This window comes from Somniosus microcephalus, chromosome 17 (assembly GCF_052327205.1).
Source record: "Somniosus microcephalus isolate GS21.2 chromosome 17, FLI_Smic_1.0, whole genome shotgun sequence".
Taxonomy (NCBI): Eukaryota; Metazoa; Chordata; class Chondrichthyes; order Squaliformes; family Somniosidae; genus Somniosus; species Somniosus microcephalus.
This window is the reverse complement of record NC_141003.1, coordinates 36,457,821-36,472,906: the sequence shown is the minus strand read 5'-3', so window position 1 is coordinate 36,472,906 and position 15,086 is coordinate 36,457,821. Positions and strand designations below refer to the sequence as shown.

Genomic DNA, 15,086 nt, shown 5'->3' with positions numbered 1-15,086 from the left:
ATGCATGTTCATTTATTCACACGGATATTAGGTACTTGAGTATCACAGTCTATGGTCTTGATACAGCTAACATAATTTGAAGACACTGGGGGCTAAATTGGGCAGTGTAGCGCCATTTTTTAGGCGCTATGTTGCCACATAAGGATTGAAAATGGGGTCCACGATGTGCACGCAGGCTTCAGATGAGAAGTGCGTAGGACGCACTCACACCTAACAACTGCCGACAACATGTAAATCAGTGAGATGATGATGCAAATCAGTGTACAATGCAAATTTTATGCCAGTGCTGCCATTTTCAAACTCTGGGACGTGAACATGACTGGGAGAATGAAGAGAGGCCACACAGAGCAGGACAAGCTGCTAGAAGAGGGAGGAGGAGGATGGGGATAAGGGCTCTCAGCAGGTGGCCATATCCACCAAGGATCTTCAGGAAGCAATTCTCTTACCTCAACTTCAGCGAGGACCAATACACGAGACGTCTTCACTTCACAAAAGTGGTTGTGGCTGTAATCTGCCAACTGCTGCAGCCACGATTGCAGCCTCAAAGCAGGGCAAGGATCACATTGCCCGTGGCTGGCAAGGTGAATGTGTATCTTAACTTTTATGCATCTGGCTCCTTCCAGGCTATTGCTGCAGATATAAGCAACATCACACAGTTGGCAGTGCACTGCTAGATAAGGTAGGTCACTGAGGCTCTCTATACACAGAAAAACACTTTCATTTCATTCCCTCTTGCCAGAGACAAACAGGCAGAATGATTCCTCTTCCAGTTCTTTGCTGCTGCCTCCTGTTGTGCGCCTCCTTTTCCTGCAAGAAAGAGAGAAGTGTGTCAGTGAGTGTCCTGCAATATGTTTGGTGATGTGGCTGTCATGGTTGAATAGCTGCCAGTGTGTGCAAGCTGTGAGTTGTGGGTGCGAGGCTTGCAGCAGTGCTAAGTGTGTGAGAGTGAGGTAAAGCATATGAATTGAAGGACTGAGTACTGATTGATAGAGATTGTTGGTAGGTGGCTGATGGGGGTGTGGTGAATTGAGCAGTGGATGAGGCTAATGGTGCAGTTGGTAGGATATGCCATTTGAAGATTGAACTTACACACCTTGACAACTCGTGTCAGATTGTTAAACTTCTTTCTGCACTGCATCCATGTTCTTGGCTACTCTCCTGGCATTGGCCATGCTGCTACTTCTTCCCACTGCTCCTGAGCATCTGTCTGGTGAGCCTCCTGCCCCCCTGCAGATACAGGATGTCTCTTCTTCTCTCCACTTCTTGCACCAGGACCTCCAGTGCATTGTCAGAAAACCTTGGTTCACGCTCCCTTGCAGGTTCATCCATTCCTCAAAGTATCACAGCGCAGATTCACTTTTCAAAAACTCCCACCACTTCTGGCAGCCACAATGCGCCTCCCCTTTCAGAGGCGCAGGCTGCCTTCAAATAACGCTAGCCACCCGCGATATCAGGCCCCCTGCTGATGCGTGCAGCCAATGAACAGCCCAGGTAGTGCTGGCTGCACGCAGTAAACATGTAAAAGAGCGGGCAGCACCAATTTACCGCGTTGCCTGCATCACAATGAATGGGCATGGGTTAATCACATACCGTGATCCCCACGCCCGTTTTCAAGGGTTATCTAATTTAACCCCCATTTCTCTCCTTGCAGGACAAAGCGCCACACAACAGATCAGAGCAGAGCCTCGCAAGGTGGGCCCCAAAATGTTGGTAACAAGCCTTTTATGTGGCACTTCATCAAATACCTTCTAAATTTCCAAGTACATAACATCCACTGCATTCCCTATCTATACATTGAGTGATTTCCTCAAAAAATCAATTAAAATTCATTATATATGAAACACTTCAAGAGGTTTATGAAGGACAGACTGTGCTATATAAATGCAGCTTTTTTTTAAACCAAGCTTCCTCCAAATCCCCGCCCTATCACGCAATCTGGCCCAGCATCTGTTACCATGACGACAAGTTCACACTGGATTGACCAAGTGGGCTTCATATCAAGAGACCCCGGCAAAGACAAGCATCTCTTGTACTTTATAGGTCATGGACAGCAAGGAGGGCAAAATATTACTCAATTCAAGTCATCTTTGTTCCACCAAGGAATTCCCTGACATCTAAGCCCCGATTTTATCTCGGACTGGGAGTCTGGTGGGTGGGGCAGAGGTGATGCCCCCGGTCAGCTGTCCACCTGAGACCAGCAGGAAACAGCAGCTGGCCAGTGGACGGGAGCAGAATGTTGGGTGGCAGGATGCTACTGGTCAGGACCGAACAAATGAAGGGGAGGGGTGCGAAGGGAGCCCGGGGGGCTAAAACTTTCCTTTTCAAGGGTAAATGCAGGAATGCTCCGCTGGGAGCCATGACTAAAGTAATATGCTGTTTAAAAACTTACCTGCCTGGACCACCGGTTAAAATTGCAGAGGTGGCCCGATGATATCATCATACCCCAATCTGCATATTTAAGGAAGTTTCAGAATAGTGTTCGTGCTGCCTGTTCAGAAAGCTAAAATTAAAGAGAGCGGGTAAGTCTCCTGATGAATTTTAACTGCCTGCTGACCTCTGTGCATACATCCCTCTGTCTCTCTGGTATATATACAGTCCCCACTGCTTATGGCGGGCGGGTTTGTGCGAATGCAATTTTCCCGCTATACGTGATGGCTGATGTAACGTTTGACAGACTGGCAGATGAGCATCCAAAATAATGCCAGTGCCACCACTTTTAATAAAACATTATTGCAGGTGTAAGGAATATTGCCAAGATCTATGGGCCAGCTGTAGTGTATGTACATTTAAGACAGAACTACTTTTACAGCTCCTGTATACTGTAGTACCGGCAGTGACCACACCTGTATATAAGCCTTGCGCATGCCTCTGTACCCCCAGTCTTGAGACTACCCTCCACCAGTAAATACCTGTTGATTGTTAAGTTACAGCATCCGTGTGGTTATTGAAAAACATCATACTCTCAGAATCACGGATCTAACACCAGCATGGCACGTTTAAGCAACTTTGATTCGAAAGCCGCTGTGATCAGGAATGTCTTTCAGAACTGTCAATTTCTGATCAATTTCAAAGTCCCTGAATCACTGCTGCTGCATTTGTGGATCATTTAATAAGGGGATTATTAAAATCCATTAAAACCAAGTGCCGCAGAGCAAACGGCAGTGGACAGGGACGGGCGAAAGATGACCCGGAACAGCTGCTTAAACTGGCCAAAGTAGCCGGCCCGGTTAATACGGTTTAAGCACTGCCTTTGTAATAGACACCTATGGTAATAGCAAATGGTCAGCGGCATTTGCCCGATATAGGCGGCTGTCCAGAATAAACGTGGACGGTGTAAGTTGTGGGGACTTTAGCCATATACCTTTTAGTATAAATATTTTACAGGGTTCCAATCCCAGCATGGAGCCTGGCTGCTACATCTTGATCTTCTGAGCCAATATCACTTCGCACCACTACACTGATCCCATCCTTTACCAACAAAGCCACCCCATCTCCCTTTCCTTTCTGTCTATCCTTCCGAATTGTCAAATACCCTGGAATATTCAGTTCCCAGCCCTGGTCACTGTGGTAAACCACTGTATTGTATATTGCCACCTCTGGGTGGCGCTGTGTATGGAGGCATGCCTCAGCTGACTCCACCCACCACTGTGTGGGTTTCGTTCAGACTTGTTCAGTCACTCACGAAGAAGCATGGTCTCTTCTTAGCTAATAAAAGCCTTATTCATCTCTTCTTTCAACTCATCATCTCTTCTTCGACTCATCACCTTTTATGAAGTAATTGATAAGCGTATCAATTTTATTAGCTAAAAGTTAAATGGCGACACCTGAGGAGCAACAACAGCAACGGATACAGCAGACATTGCTGAGAGCCCTCAGACCACCACGCCTGGACCTCGACCCTCAAGATGTGGGTGCATCAGCCAAGTTTGAACACTGGCTGAGCTGCTTTGAATCCTTCCTCGCAATCTCACAGGTTACAGAGGAGGATCACAAACTGAAAATTTTGACCGCCCAGGTGAGCCATCAAGTATATATGCTAATCCGGGGACTCTAATATGTACGTGGCGGCCCTCGAGCTACTAAAAGGGCAATATACGCGCCCAGTGAACACAATTTACGCCCGACACCTCTTGGGATCCCGCAGGCAGCAACCGGGAGAATCGGTAGGGGCATTTGCACGGGCGCTACTGGCACTCTGCAGAGACTGCGATTGTAAAGCGGTAACGGCTGTGGAGCACGCGCAGGGACTCGCCTGTGATGCCTTCGTCAGGGGCCTCCAGTCAGACCACACCCGGCAGAGACTGTTAGAAAGCAAGGAACCCGACCTGAAGACGGCCATTGCCCTTGCGCTCTCGTTAGAGGAGGCCCACCGAAACCTCGAGGCATACCCCCGTAACGGCGCCGAGACATGGCAATCGAAACCGTGGGACACGGGACCGCCGCCCCCGGCACCAACCGCTGCAGCGACCCAACCGAGACAGCAGCCTCCGGTAAGAACTGCTTCGATGCCCAGTAACCAGGCCCAAAAATGCTATTTCTGTGGCCAGTTAAAACATCCCAGAGCGCACTGCCCAGCTAAGACAGCTACCTGCTCGGGCTGCGGGAAGAAAGGCCATTACGCTAACGCCTGCAAGGGGAAGCCAGCCAGCAGCGCAGCGTGCGGGCCGTGGGAGCAGCCATCTTATCCGCCATTTTGTGTACCCCCGGCCGCATGGCATCCGCCGCCATCGTATCCAACGCACTCAACCGCCATTTCGTCACCGGAACCGACCACCGTCTCGGCGGATGACTATAGTGACTCACTAAGCCACATACTGGCCTCCGTGACGCTGGATCAAGGCCACCCTCACCATCTATCCAGCTCCATGATGGATATCGCGGTAAACGGCCGCGCCACCAGTTGCCTGATCGACAGCGGGAGCACAGAGAGTTTCGTCCACCCCGACACGGTACGTAGCCACTCCCTCACGATTCTGCCAACGCACCATCGCATTTCTATGGCGTCCAAGTCCCAGTCAATGGACATCAGCGGCTACTGTGTGGTGACCCTGTCAGTAGGGGGCACTGAATATCAAAAATTTAAACTGCTAGTCCTGCCCCGTCTTTGCGCTGCCGTCCTGCTAGGGTTGGATTTTCAGTGCCACCTTAAGAGTGTCACACTAGCATACGGTGGACCCCTCCCCCCACTCACAGTCTGCAACCAACAACTTTTAAATCGCCCGCTGCAAACCACCTGCAGCCTTTCCACATTAAAAGTCCCCCCCCCCTCCCCTGTTCGCTAACCTCACCCGCGACTGTAAACCCATCGCTACCAAAAGCAGGCGGTACAGTGCCGGGGACAGAGCTTTTATCAGCTCTGAGGTGGAGCGGCTCTTGAAGGAGGGCATTATCGAAGGTAGCACTAGCCCCTGGCGAGCCCAGGTTGTAGTCGTTAAAACCACTGCAAAACGCCGCATGGTAATCGACTACAGCCAAACCATAAACCGGTACACCCAGCTGGACGCGTACCCCCTCCCTCGCATATCTGATATGGTCAATCAGATTGCGCAATACAAAGTATTCTCCACCATCGACCTTAAGTCAGCGTACCACCAGCTGCCCATCCGCCATGAGGACCGCCAGTATACTGCCTTCGAGGCAAACGGCCGCCTCTACCACTTCCTTAGGGTCCACTTCGGCGTCACCAACGGGGTTTCGGTCTTCCAAAGGGAGATGGACCGAATGGTTGACCAGAACGCGCTGCGGGCAACCTTCCCCTATTTGGATAACGTCACCATCTGCGGCCACGACCAGCAGGACCACGACGTTAATCTAGCAAATTTCCTCCGTACGGCCCAACGGCTGAACCTAACGTACAATAAGGAAAAATGTATGTTTCACACCAAGTGCCTGGCCATCCTCGGCTGCGTGGTGGAGAACGGAGTAATCGGGCCCGACCCCGACAGAATGCGCCCCCTAATGGAGCTACCCCTTCCCCACTGCCAAAAAGCACTGAAGAGATGCCTGGGGTTTTTCTCCTACTACGCCCAGTGGGTGCCCCTCTATGCAGACAAAGCCAGGCCCCTCATCAAAGCCACCTCCTTCTCCCTGACACCAGAGGCGTGTGCAGCCTTCACTCTTATCAAGAACGATATCGCGAAGGCCGCAATGCACGCGGTGGATGAGTCCATCCCCTTCCAAGTGGAGAGCGATGCCTCCGACTTCGCCCTAGCCGCGACCCTTAACCAGGCGGGCAGACCCGTGGCCTTTTTCTCAAGGACCCTCCAGGGCCCCGAGACGAGACACTCCTCCGTCGAAAAGGAGGCCCAGGCTATTGTAGAAGCGGTGCGTCACTGGAGGCATTACCTGGCCGGGAAACGATTTACCCTGCTCACTGACCAGCGTTCAGTAGCTTTTATGTTTAATAATAAGCAGAGGGGTAAAATCAAGAACGACAAGATCTTGAGGTGGAGAATCGAACTCTCCACCTACAATTATGATATCTTGTATCGGCCAGGGAAACTCAATGAGCCCCCAGATGCCCTATCACGTGGTACATGCGCCAACGCGCAGAGTGATAGGCTGCAGTCCCTCCACAATGACCTCTGCCACCCGGGGGTCACCAGGTTTTTCCATTTTATCAAATCCCGTAACCTGCCCTACTCCATCGAGGAGGTCAGGACCATGACCAAGAGCTGCCAAATCTGCGCCGAGTGCAAACCGCACTTCTATAGGCCGGACAGAGCAAGCCTGATCAAGGCCACCCGCCCCTTCGAACGCCTGAGCGTCGATTTTAAAGGGCCCCTCCCCTCCGCTGACCGCAATGTGTACTTCCTCAACATAGTTGATGAGTACTCCCGTTTCCCCTTTGCCATCCCTTGCCCAGACATGACCAGTACCACGGTCATCAAGTGTCTGAATGACATCTTCGCTCTGTTCGGGTTCCCCAGCTATATACATAGCGACAGGGGCTCATCGTTCATGAGCGACGAACTTCGGCAGTACCTGCTAACAAGAGGTATCGCCACGAGCAGGACCACCAGTTACAACCCCCGGGGGAACGGCCAGGTGGAAAGGGAGAACGCGACGGTTTGGAAGGCAGTCCTCTTAGCACTAAAATCTAAGGGCCTTCTGACCTCCCGCTGGCAGGAGGTCCTCCCTGCAGCGCTTCACTCCATTCGGTCACTGCTTTGTACTGCCACTAATGCGACCCCTCATGAGAAAATGTTCGTTTTCCCCCGGAAGTCTACATCGGGAACCTCGCTACCGGCATGGTTGACTTCTCCTGGGCCCGTCCTACTGCGGAGGCACGTGAGGACGCATAAAACGGACCCCCTGGTCGAGCGGGTGCACCTCCTACACGCCAACCCCCAGTATGCCTGGGTGACATACCCAGACGGGCGGGAGGACACGGTCTCCATACGAGATCTCGCACCCTCGGGTACCCCTGAATTACCACCGTTATCCCCCTTACCACCGTTATCCCCCTTACCACTGTTATCCCCCACCACCCCTCCCAACCCAACCCCTGCAGACGGCATGCCAAAGCCCCAGGAATCTTCGCCAACCACCCAGACACCAGACCCGACGTCGGATGCTGCAACACCACCGCCGCCACCACGACGATCAGGACGTCAGACAAGGCCTCCTGATAGACTTAACTTGTAGTACCCTTCACCCCGCCGGACTTCACATTAAACAAGGGGTGAATGTGGTAAACCACTGTATTGTATATTGCCACCTCTGGGTGGCGCTGTGTATGGAGGCATGCCTCAGCTGACTCCACCCACCACTGTGTGGGTTTCGTTCAGACTTGTTCAGTCACTCACGAAGAAGCATGGTCTCTTCTTAGCTAATAAAAGCCTTATTCATCTCTTCTTTCGACTCATCATCTCTTCTTCGACTCATCACCTTTTATGAAGTAATTGATAAGCGTATCAGTCACCTTGCAACCACGTCTCTGTAATGGCGATCAGATCATACCCATTTGTATCTATTTGTGTCGTCAACTCATCTATCTTGTTATGAATGCTGTGTGCATTCAGATATAGAGCTTTTAACTGGAAGAGCTCAAGCGTACCAGTGCACACCACATGCTCCCTCTGCAGGACCTGTTCATGATGAGATAAAGAGGATTGCTGGAATTTTTTCCTTTTCAGGATAACTCCAACAATAAAAAGTTCAACATACATGTTTCACAGATAAAGACACCAATAGAGCAAGAACTGGTTCACATCTGTATCCACCAGTCAAAACACCTGGATTTACTGTTTCTGAGTCAAAACTTAAAAAATGCAGCAGGTTTAAAAAAAGATATTTCCCCTAGATTTACATCACGTAACAATTGAAAAATAGAAACGCATGGGTTTTAATAATTAATTTCCAGGGATTTGTCTTCAAATATTGCCACAGTTTGTAAGGTTGACAGGGCCGGCTCCTTTCTGCTCTGGCCTTTCTGAAAGCTAGCAGAGAAGTAGCGAGCATGGCAGAAATGGGGGGGGGTTGGTTGGAGGGGGGAGAAATTCGACTCCACTGAGCATTTCTCTGCATATGCCCTTCCTTGGTATTGAGGAAGACAGCAAAGGGACCTGGGAGGGGTAAGTGGTTACCCAGCTACCACACTAAACAGAGCTCTTACTTTCAACTGTCCAAGGAACAATGCTTGAGGAGACTCAGACCTCCAAAGGCAGTGCGCATTTGGTCATGCAGGAGACTGAAACCCGAGCTGTAGCTATCTTTAAGGAATGCTACCGCTCTGTTCATGGATCTGAAGGTATACTTGCTGACATTTTATCCACTGGGATCCTTCATGTCAAGTGCAGGGTATCATCTCTGCAACATTTTGCAGTCAGTGGTTCACCATTGCATCAAGCATGTGACCAGTGGGCTGTTCAATAGAGACGGCCAGTTCATTTCACTTGCAATAGACTCGGCTTCTCAATACAAGAGGGCTTTGGGATTTATCAGGGTGCCAGGCTCCCTAGAGTAGAAGGGGTTGTGGACTGTACTCATATGGCTTTAACATAAGAACATAAGAAATAGGAGCAGGAGTAGGCCATTTGGCCCCTCGAGCCAGCTCTACCATTCAATAAGATCATGGCTGATCCGATTTTGGCCTCAACTCCACTTTCCCGCCCACTCCCCATAACCCTTGACTCCACTGTTGCTCAAAAATCTGTCTATCTCAGCCTTGAATATATTCAATGACTCCGCCTCCACAGCTCTCTGGGGTAAAGAATTCCAAAAATTCACGACCCTCTGTGAGAAGAAATTCCTCCTCATCTCCGTCTTAAATGGGCGACCCCTTATTCTGAGACTATGCCCCCTCACTCTAGATTCCCCCACGAGGGGAAACATCCTCTCAGCATCTACCCTGTCCACCCCCTCAGAATCTTATATGTTTCAATAAGATCACCTCTCATTCTTCTAAACTCCAATGAGTATGGGCCCAATCTGCTCAACCTTTCCTCATAAGACAACCCCTTCATCTCAGGAATCAATCTAGGTGAACCTTCTCTGAACTGCCTCCAATACAAGTACATCCCTTCTTAAATAAGGGGACCAAAACTGTACGCAGTACTCTAGGTGTGGTCTCAGCAGCGCCCTGTACAGCTGCAGCAAGACTTCCCTACTTTTATACTCTATCCCCTTGAAATAAATGCCTTTCTAATTACTTGTTGTACCTGCATGTTAACTTTTTGTGTTTCATGTACGAGGACCCCCAGATCCCTCTGTACCGCAGCATTATGTAGTCTCTCTCCATTTAAATAATATTTTTCTTTTCTATTCTTCCTACCAAAGTGGATAACCTCACATTTTCCCACATTATACTCCATCTGCCAAATTCTTGCCCACTCACTGAACCTCTCTATATCCCTTTGCAGACTCTTTGGGGATGATTTTGCCAGCCCTGAGGAGGAAGGTTTGGAGGCGGGACTGCCGGGAAAATGGCATAATCTGGGGACGGGTCCCCATCCTGCCCCCAACCCGCCTCCGTGCCATCTTCCTGGGAGGCGGGTAGCCGACCTGCGCCGGGTCCCGTCTCCTGGAGGCGGGAAGGGGATTACAGCCACTTAACTGCCTGTTAACAGGTAGTTAACAGGCAGTTAAGAGGATTATCCCCATTTTTCCACCAGAGGCGCGGGCTTCCCGACGTCAGGAAACCCCGCCAGGGTCACCGGGGCGAGCAGTGGGTCTGCGGGGTGCAAAAGTGCACTGTGGAGGTAAGTGATGGGTGCAAGTGTGGAGAGGTAAGTATGTGAGGTGAGTGAAAAGTGATAGAAAATGTTTACTTACCTTTGTTTCTTCCTGCAGGCTTCAACAGTTGGGGAACCGGAGACTCTCGCATCTCAATGGCAGAGATGACATTCTCCGATGCAACAGCCATCTGCTTTCTGTTCAGAAATGAGGTTTGAGGAGTCTTGAATACAAGGACTCATCAAACAACAGAGAATGTCAGTGTTTGACAGCTTCACAGAGCGGTCAAACGATGACAATTCATCTGTCAAAAATTGACAGATGAAACGTCATACGCTGACGTTCTCTGTAACTGGCTTCCCCTTAATTGGCCTGCTAAGCCCACTGGGCGGGCTTAACAAGGTCAATCAAGTGAAAATAGTGTGGGTTGGCCACAAGTCGATGGAGGCGGGACTAAGGGTGGATGCTGGGAGAATATTTCCCTTGGCTGGGGAGTCTAGAACCAGGGGCCTCAGGATAAATGGTAGGCCATTCAGGACTGAGATGAGAAGAAATTTCTTCACACAGAGGGTGGTGAATCTTTGGAATTCTCTACCCCAGAGGGCTGTGGAGGCTCAGTCATTGGGTATATTCAAAACAGAAGTCGATAGATTTCTGACTAGTAAGGGCATCAAGGGATATGGCGATAGGGCTGGTGAATGGAGTTGAGGCAGAAGATCAGCCATGATCTCATTGAATGGCGGAGCAGGCTCGAAGGGCCGAATGGCCTACCCCTGCTCCTATTTCTTATGTTCTTAAACCCGACAAGCAGCAGTCCCGCCTCCAACGCGCCCCCATTGGCAAAATCACCCCCAAAATTTATGTCCTCCTCACAACTTGCTTTCCCATCTTTCTTTGTATCGTCCGCAAATTTGGCTACAATACACTCGCTTCCTTCATCCAAGCCATTAATATAGATTGAAAATAGTTGAGGCCTCAGCACTGATCCCTGTGGCACTCCACTAGTTACAGATTGCCATCCTGAAAATGACCCATTTATCCCAACTCTCTGTTTTCTGTTAGTTAGCCAATCCTCTATCCAATCTAATGCATTACCCCCAACACCATGAGCTCTTACCTTATGCAGTAGAAGATACAGTGGCATATATTAAAAGAAAGGTATACCACTCCCTAAATATTCAACGAGTATGTAACGATAGGCATAAGATTCTGAGGCCATGATATTGACAGGGAGCCGGGGAGGGTGAGAGGGAGGCTGAAATTAACCAAAGAACCTGGCAAGGCCGGGGATATGGAGGCCCTGCTGGACTTCGCGGTGCCCTCATTAGCATAGTGATAGTCTGGCCGGCCGGCGAGAGGATTCACTAGCAGCAGGAGACAGCAGGGGTCATTAGGCTATGACTTTGGTATGTTAATTAGGCCTCCACCTGCCTATTACAGGAGCCTCATCCATGGCCTGATTTCTGCACTTAAAAATTTAAAGAGGTGGGAATGGGGTCAGGTTGCCCGATCCTGATATTGTAAGACCCCCTGACCCTCTCCCACCCATCGGGGGGTGGGGGGGGGGGGTTTAAAACTGAGGCCTGAACATCAACAAAGCATCCTAGCAGTTAACATGATGCAGTTATAATGAAGGTCTTTCTGCCAATCAAAGGCAGGTGTCCAGATGACTCCAGGTAGATGAGGTTTCACCCCAATCCTGGCCAATGACCCCAGTCAAGCTTGCTGAGGAGATAGACAACAAGGCCCATTTGGCCACCAAGGTCACAATAGATCACACCTGGAATGTTGAAAGAATGCTTCCCCTGTCGGGACAAGTCTGTTGATGCTCTACAAAATGATCCCATATTGCTGACTATATCTTGCTTGACTATCCACTAGTGAGTGGAGTCCAGCCGCAGGAAAGGCACCTTCATCTCAGCATTGGCGAAGTTGCGGGCGTTCGTTCCAGCAGCTCCTCTGGCTGCCGTGACTTTTCAGCTCCTCTTTTATGCTGTGATTGCTGCCAGAGGGTAATTGATGTACGGTTTCTGTCTAAGAATGTAGAGTAAATTTAGTGATCCCATGTACCCAGTGAGTTGTTTCGTTCAAAGGTAGCTTCAGGCTGGAGAACTGAAACTATAGTTGGGAGCGCGGAGCGGGTGAATTTAAATTGTAAACAAATCACATTTTTCTTTTATGTACATTTGAATTTAAAATAAAGTGAAACATATGACAACATACCATAGCAGAGATTCATTCATACAGAAAATGCTTTATTGATTATAATTTCCCACTGAACAAAAGATGAAAGGTTTGCAACATACTGAAGACATATTGCAAAGAGACCACAATCCCACAGTTTAAAAGTAGTTAGGAGTAAATGATACTTAGCAACATTTTCTTTTTCCCACCAAGTAACGTTGGCTTAAAAGCAATCAAATAGAGATTACAAATAGAGTAAAAATCATCTTTAAGTTTAGAATTTCATTTCATATTTCAGCATCAACTTATGTTGCCCAAATTCTGTTCAGTTGACTAGATGCCTGAGTGCAACGCTGCACAGGTTTTGCACCTGCACGACTTTGCAGAAATATAGTTGTACTGTTTAGCTTTTCCATTCGTGCACCTCAGCATTGCTATTTTTGTCTCAGATTCATTTTCTTGGCAGCACTGACAGGTGTACTTCATGCCATTTATCAAGGGATCAAATCTGAAAAATAACCAGATCACAGTGGAAGAATTCAGTCAACTTAATATATTATCTTATTATATTGTCCATTTTAATCACATCAAGCTAGAATGCAGCAAGTAGCATTGCCATCATGGTGTCAAGGCAGTTACCCATTGTGAAATACATCACATATATAAGAACAAAGTAATTCAAATTAAATAGCAATATATTTTATCTTAAGACATTGCATACTCTCAAAATAAAAGGAATTAGAAGAGCTCAAACTGCATAAAGTTGACCTCATATCCATTCATCAAATTCTATGGGTTTGCACTATCACTGGATGGCCACTACTAGGCTCGCAACCACCAAAAAGGCCTTTAGCTTTCTGCCACTGTCCCAGGAGGTACCTCCCCCCCTCCTCTCCTGCCAGTAGCTGGAGTAGGTGGCACCTGAGGCAGGAGGCAGGGCGTTTGGCCATTTTTCTGAGCCCTGCTTTCCCCACCTCAGTCAAGGGTCAACTGGCTGTGTTCCCTCGGGAAAGGGGAGGGGGAAAAAGGGAAATTCCCAATAGCACTCTGAGGGGAGGGGAATCCAGTAGTAGGCTTCTCCGCCCAGCTCCTGATTTGGGGCAGTAAACTCCATCCCTGAGTCTCTTCACAGACCCTTGGATCAATCGTATCGATGGGCTGAGATATGGCAGATATTAACGTGGCAGATTTTAACGTGAAAGTTCCTTTATGTAACAGGCTAATAGGTGGAGAAAGCCCCCCCCCCACCATGTTTAAAAGTAATCCTTTCAAATAGTGAAAGAAAGGTTGTAGACTCTGGCATTGTGCATACGTGTGGAACATGGACAAAAGGGGACATCAAGGGAGGAGTTGCAGAATGGCTCACAAGCCTGTTACAGGTATTAAAGACCTGCTTCTTTCCATAACTTGACCGAGATGATCCATTACATTATCCAACAATCATTCCATTCTCTGTGTTTCTTTGTTTTTCCCCTCCCCATTTTCTGATTCTATTTATATGTTTTTCATCTCTTAAAAGTGTACAAGCACAAACCACTGACTGTCCACTCACTACAGAGGTGCTGATTAACCTCCTGGATGTTCCCAGTATTTTTTGTTTGATTCATTTTTCTGGTTAAAGCCCAACAAAAATATTCAACCAAATTACTTACATGGCAAATGAGTTACAAATTCCTCCACATCCATTCACTTGAACATTTGCTGAACAGCCATCCTTGGTGATGTTAAGCTGTTTGTTTTGAACCTTACACTGATGCACTGTAGAAAAGAAAAGTGTGGAAATTGGGAGGAATCAATCAGAATATTTTAAAATCATTTTAAGTTGCCTTATAAAGAACTGTCAGCTCGTACAGATAAAACAAATGGACGCAAGAGATGAAGGAGGTGACATAAGAAAACTACTAGGCACTTGGTCTGAGAATTAAACAAGGCTTTAATCAACTGTTTTTCAACATGGAGATCTAGTTGTATCCTTCACTAGTTCCTGTTAAAGAATGTCCTGCACAAGCTGGGCCCATGCCCGAGTATTTATACTCTCCCTGGACTGCGCCACCAGCAGGTTGCCCAGTATTATTACATAAGTCATTTTCACATGAATGACAAGATTCATGTCAGGAGGCAACAGGTTTTCTTTCTTTTAAAGAATAAAATCTTGAAATTACTGACAAATGATACCAGCAGATGGAAGCTTCATATGGTTTTCCATTGCTATCTTAAAGTAAGCTTAAAGCATTTGTCTGCAAGGAAATAATTGAATAATAATGAACCTGTTGATTGGTATAAATATGCAAAACAATTTTTGAGCTGATGTTGTTAAAATAGGAATCCTGCTTAAGAATCATAGAAATTTATGACACAGAAGGAGGCCATTCGGCCCATCCTATACGTGCTGGTAAAGAGGCCAAGAACTACATTGTGACTTTGAAGTTTCCCGCTGGGTCTGTGCAGAGGTCAGAACGTCAACGGGGCAGAACCTCTGCCGGTGACGTGCGCTGCTGGCTCTGCCGCAATTCATTGGGTCAGCTCAGTAGCATATTACAATGTGGGTCAGATGCACAGGTCCTGTGCAAAATTGGAATCAAATGCTGGGAGGGTGAAGTGCTTGTGTCAGCATGTTGAACTGCACTGAATTCTCACCAAAACATTTTTGTGCTTCTTCAAGACTTTTGCAGATCAGGTAACAGAATGGTCTGGAGCACAATTACTTCATGGCAGCTTGATCATCT

General features: G+C 48.2%; 1 protein-coding gene across 1 annotated transcript in view; it reads right to left on the bottom strand.

Moving 5' to 3' along the window:
- Positions 1 to 12,406: 12,406 nt before the first annotated feature.
- The window catches only part of LOC147105636 (uncharacterized), a 308,669-nt gene continuing 305,989 nt past the window's right edge, over positions 12,407 to 15,086 (bottom strand). The window contains exons 143-144 of the mRNA XM_086010932.1: positions 14,013 to 14,118; positions 12,407 to 12,868 (exon numbers count right to left, since the gene is read on the bottom strand). Coding sequence (XP_085867058.1) covers positions 12,694 to 12,868; positions 14,013 to 14,118 — 281 coding nt within the window. The 3' untranslated portion in view covers positions 12,407 to 12,693. The remainder of the gene's footprint in view (positions 12,869 to 14,012; positions 14,119 to 15,086) is intronic.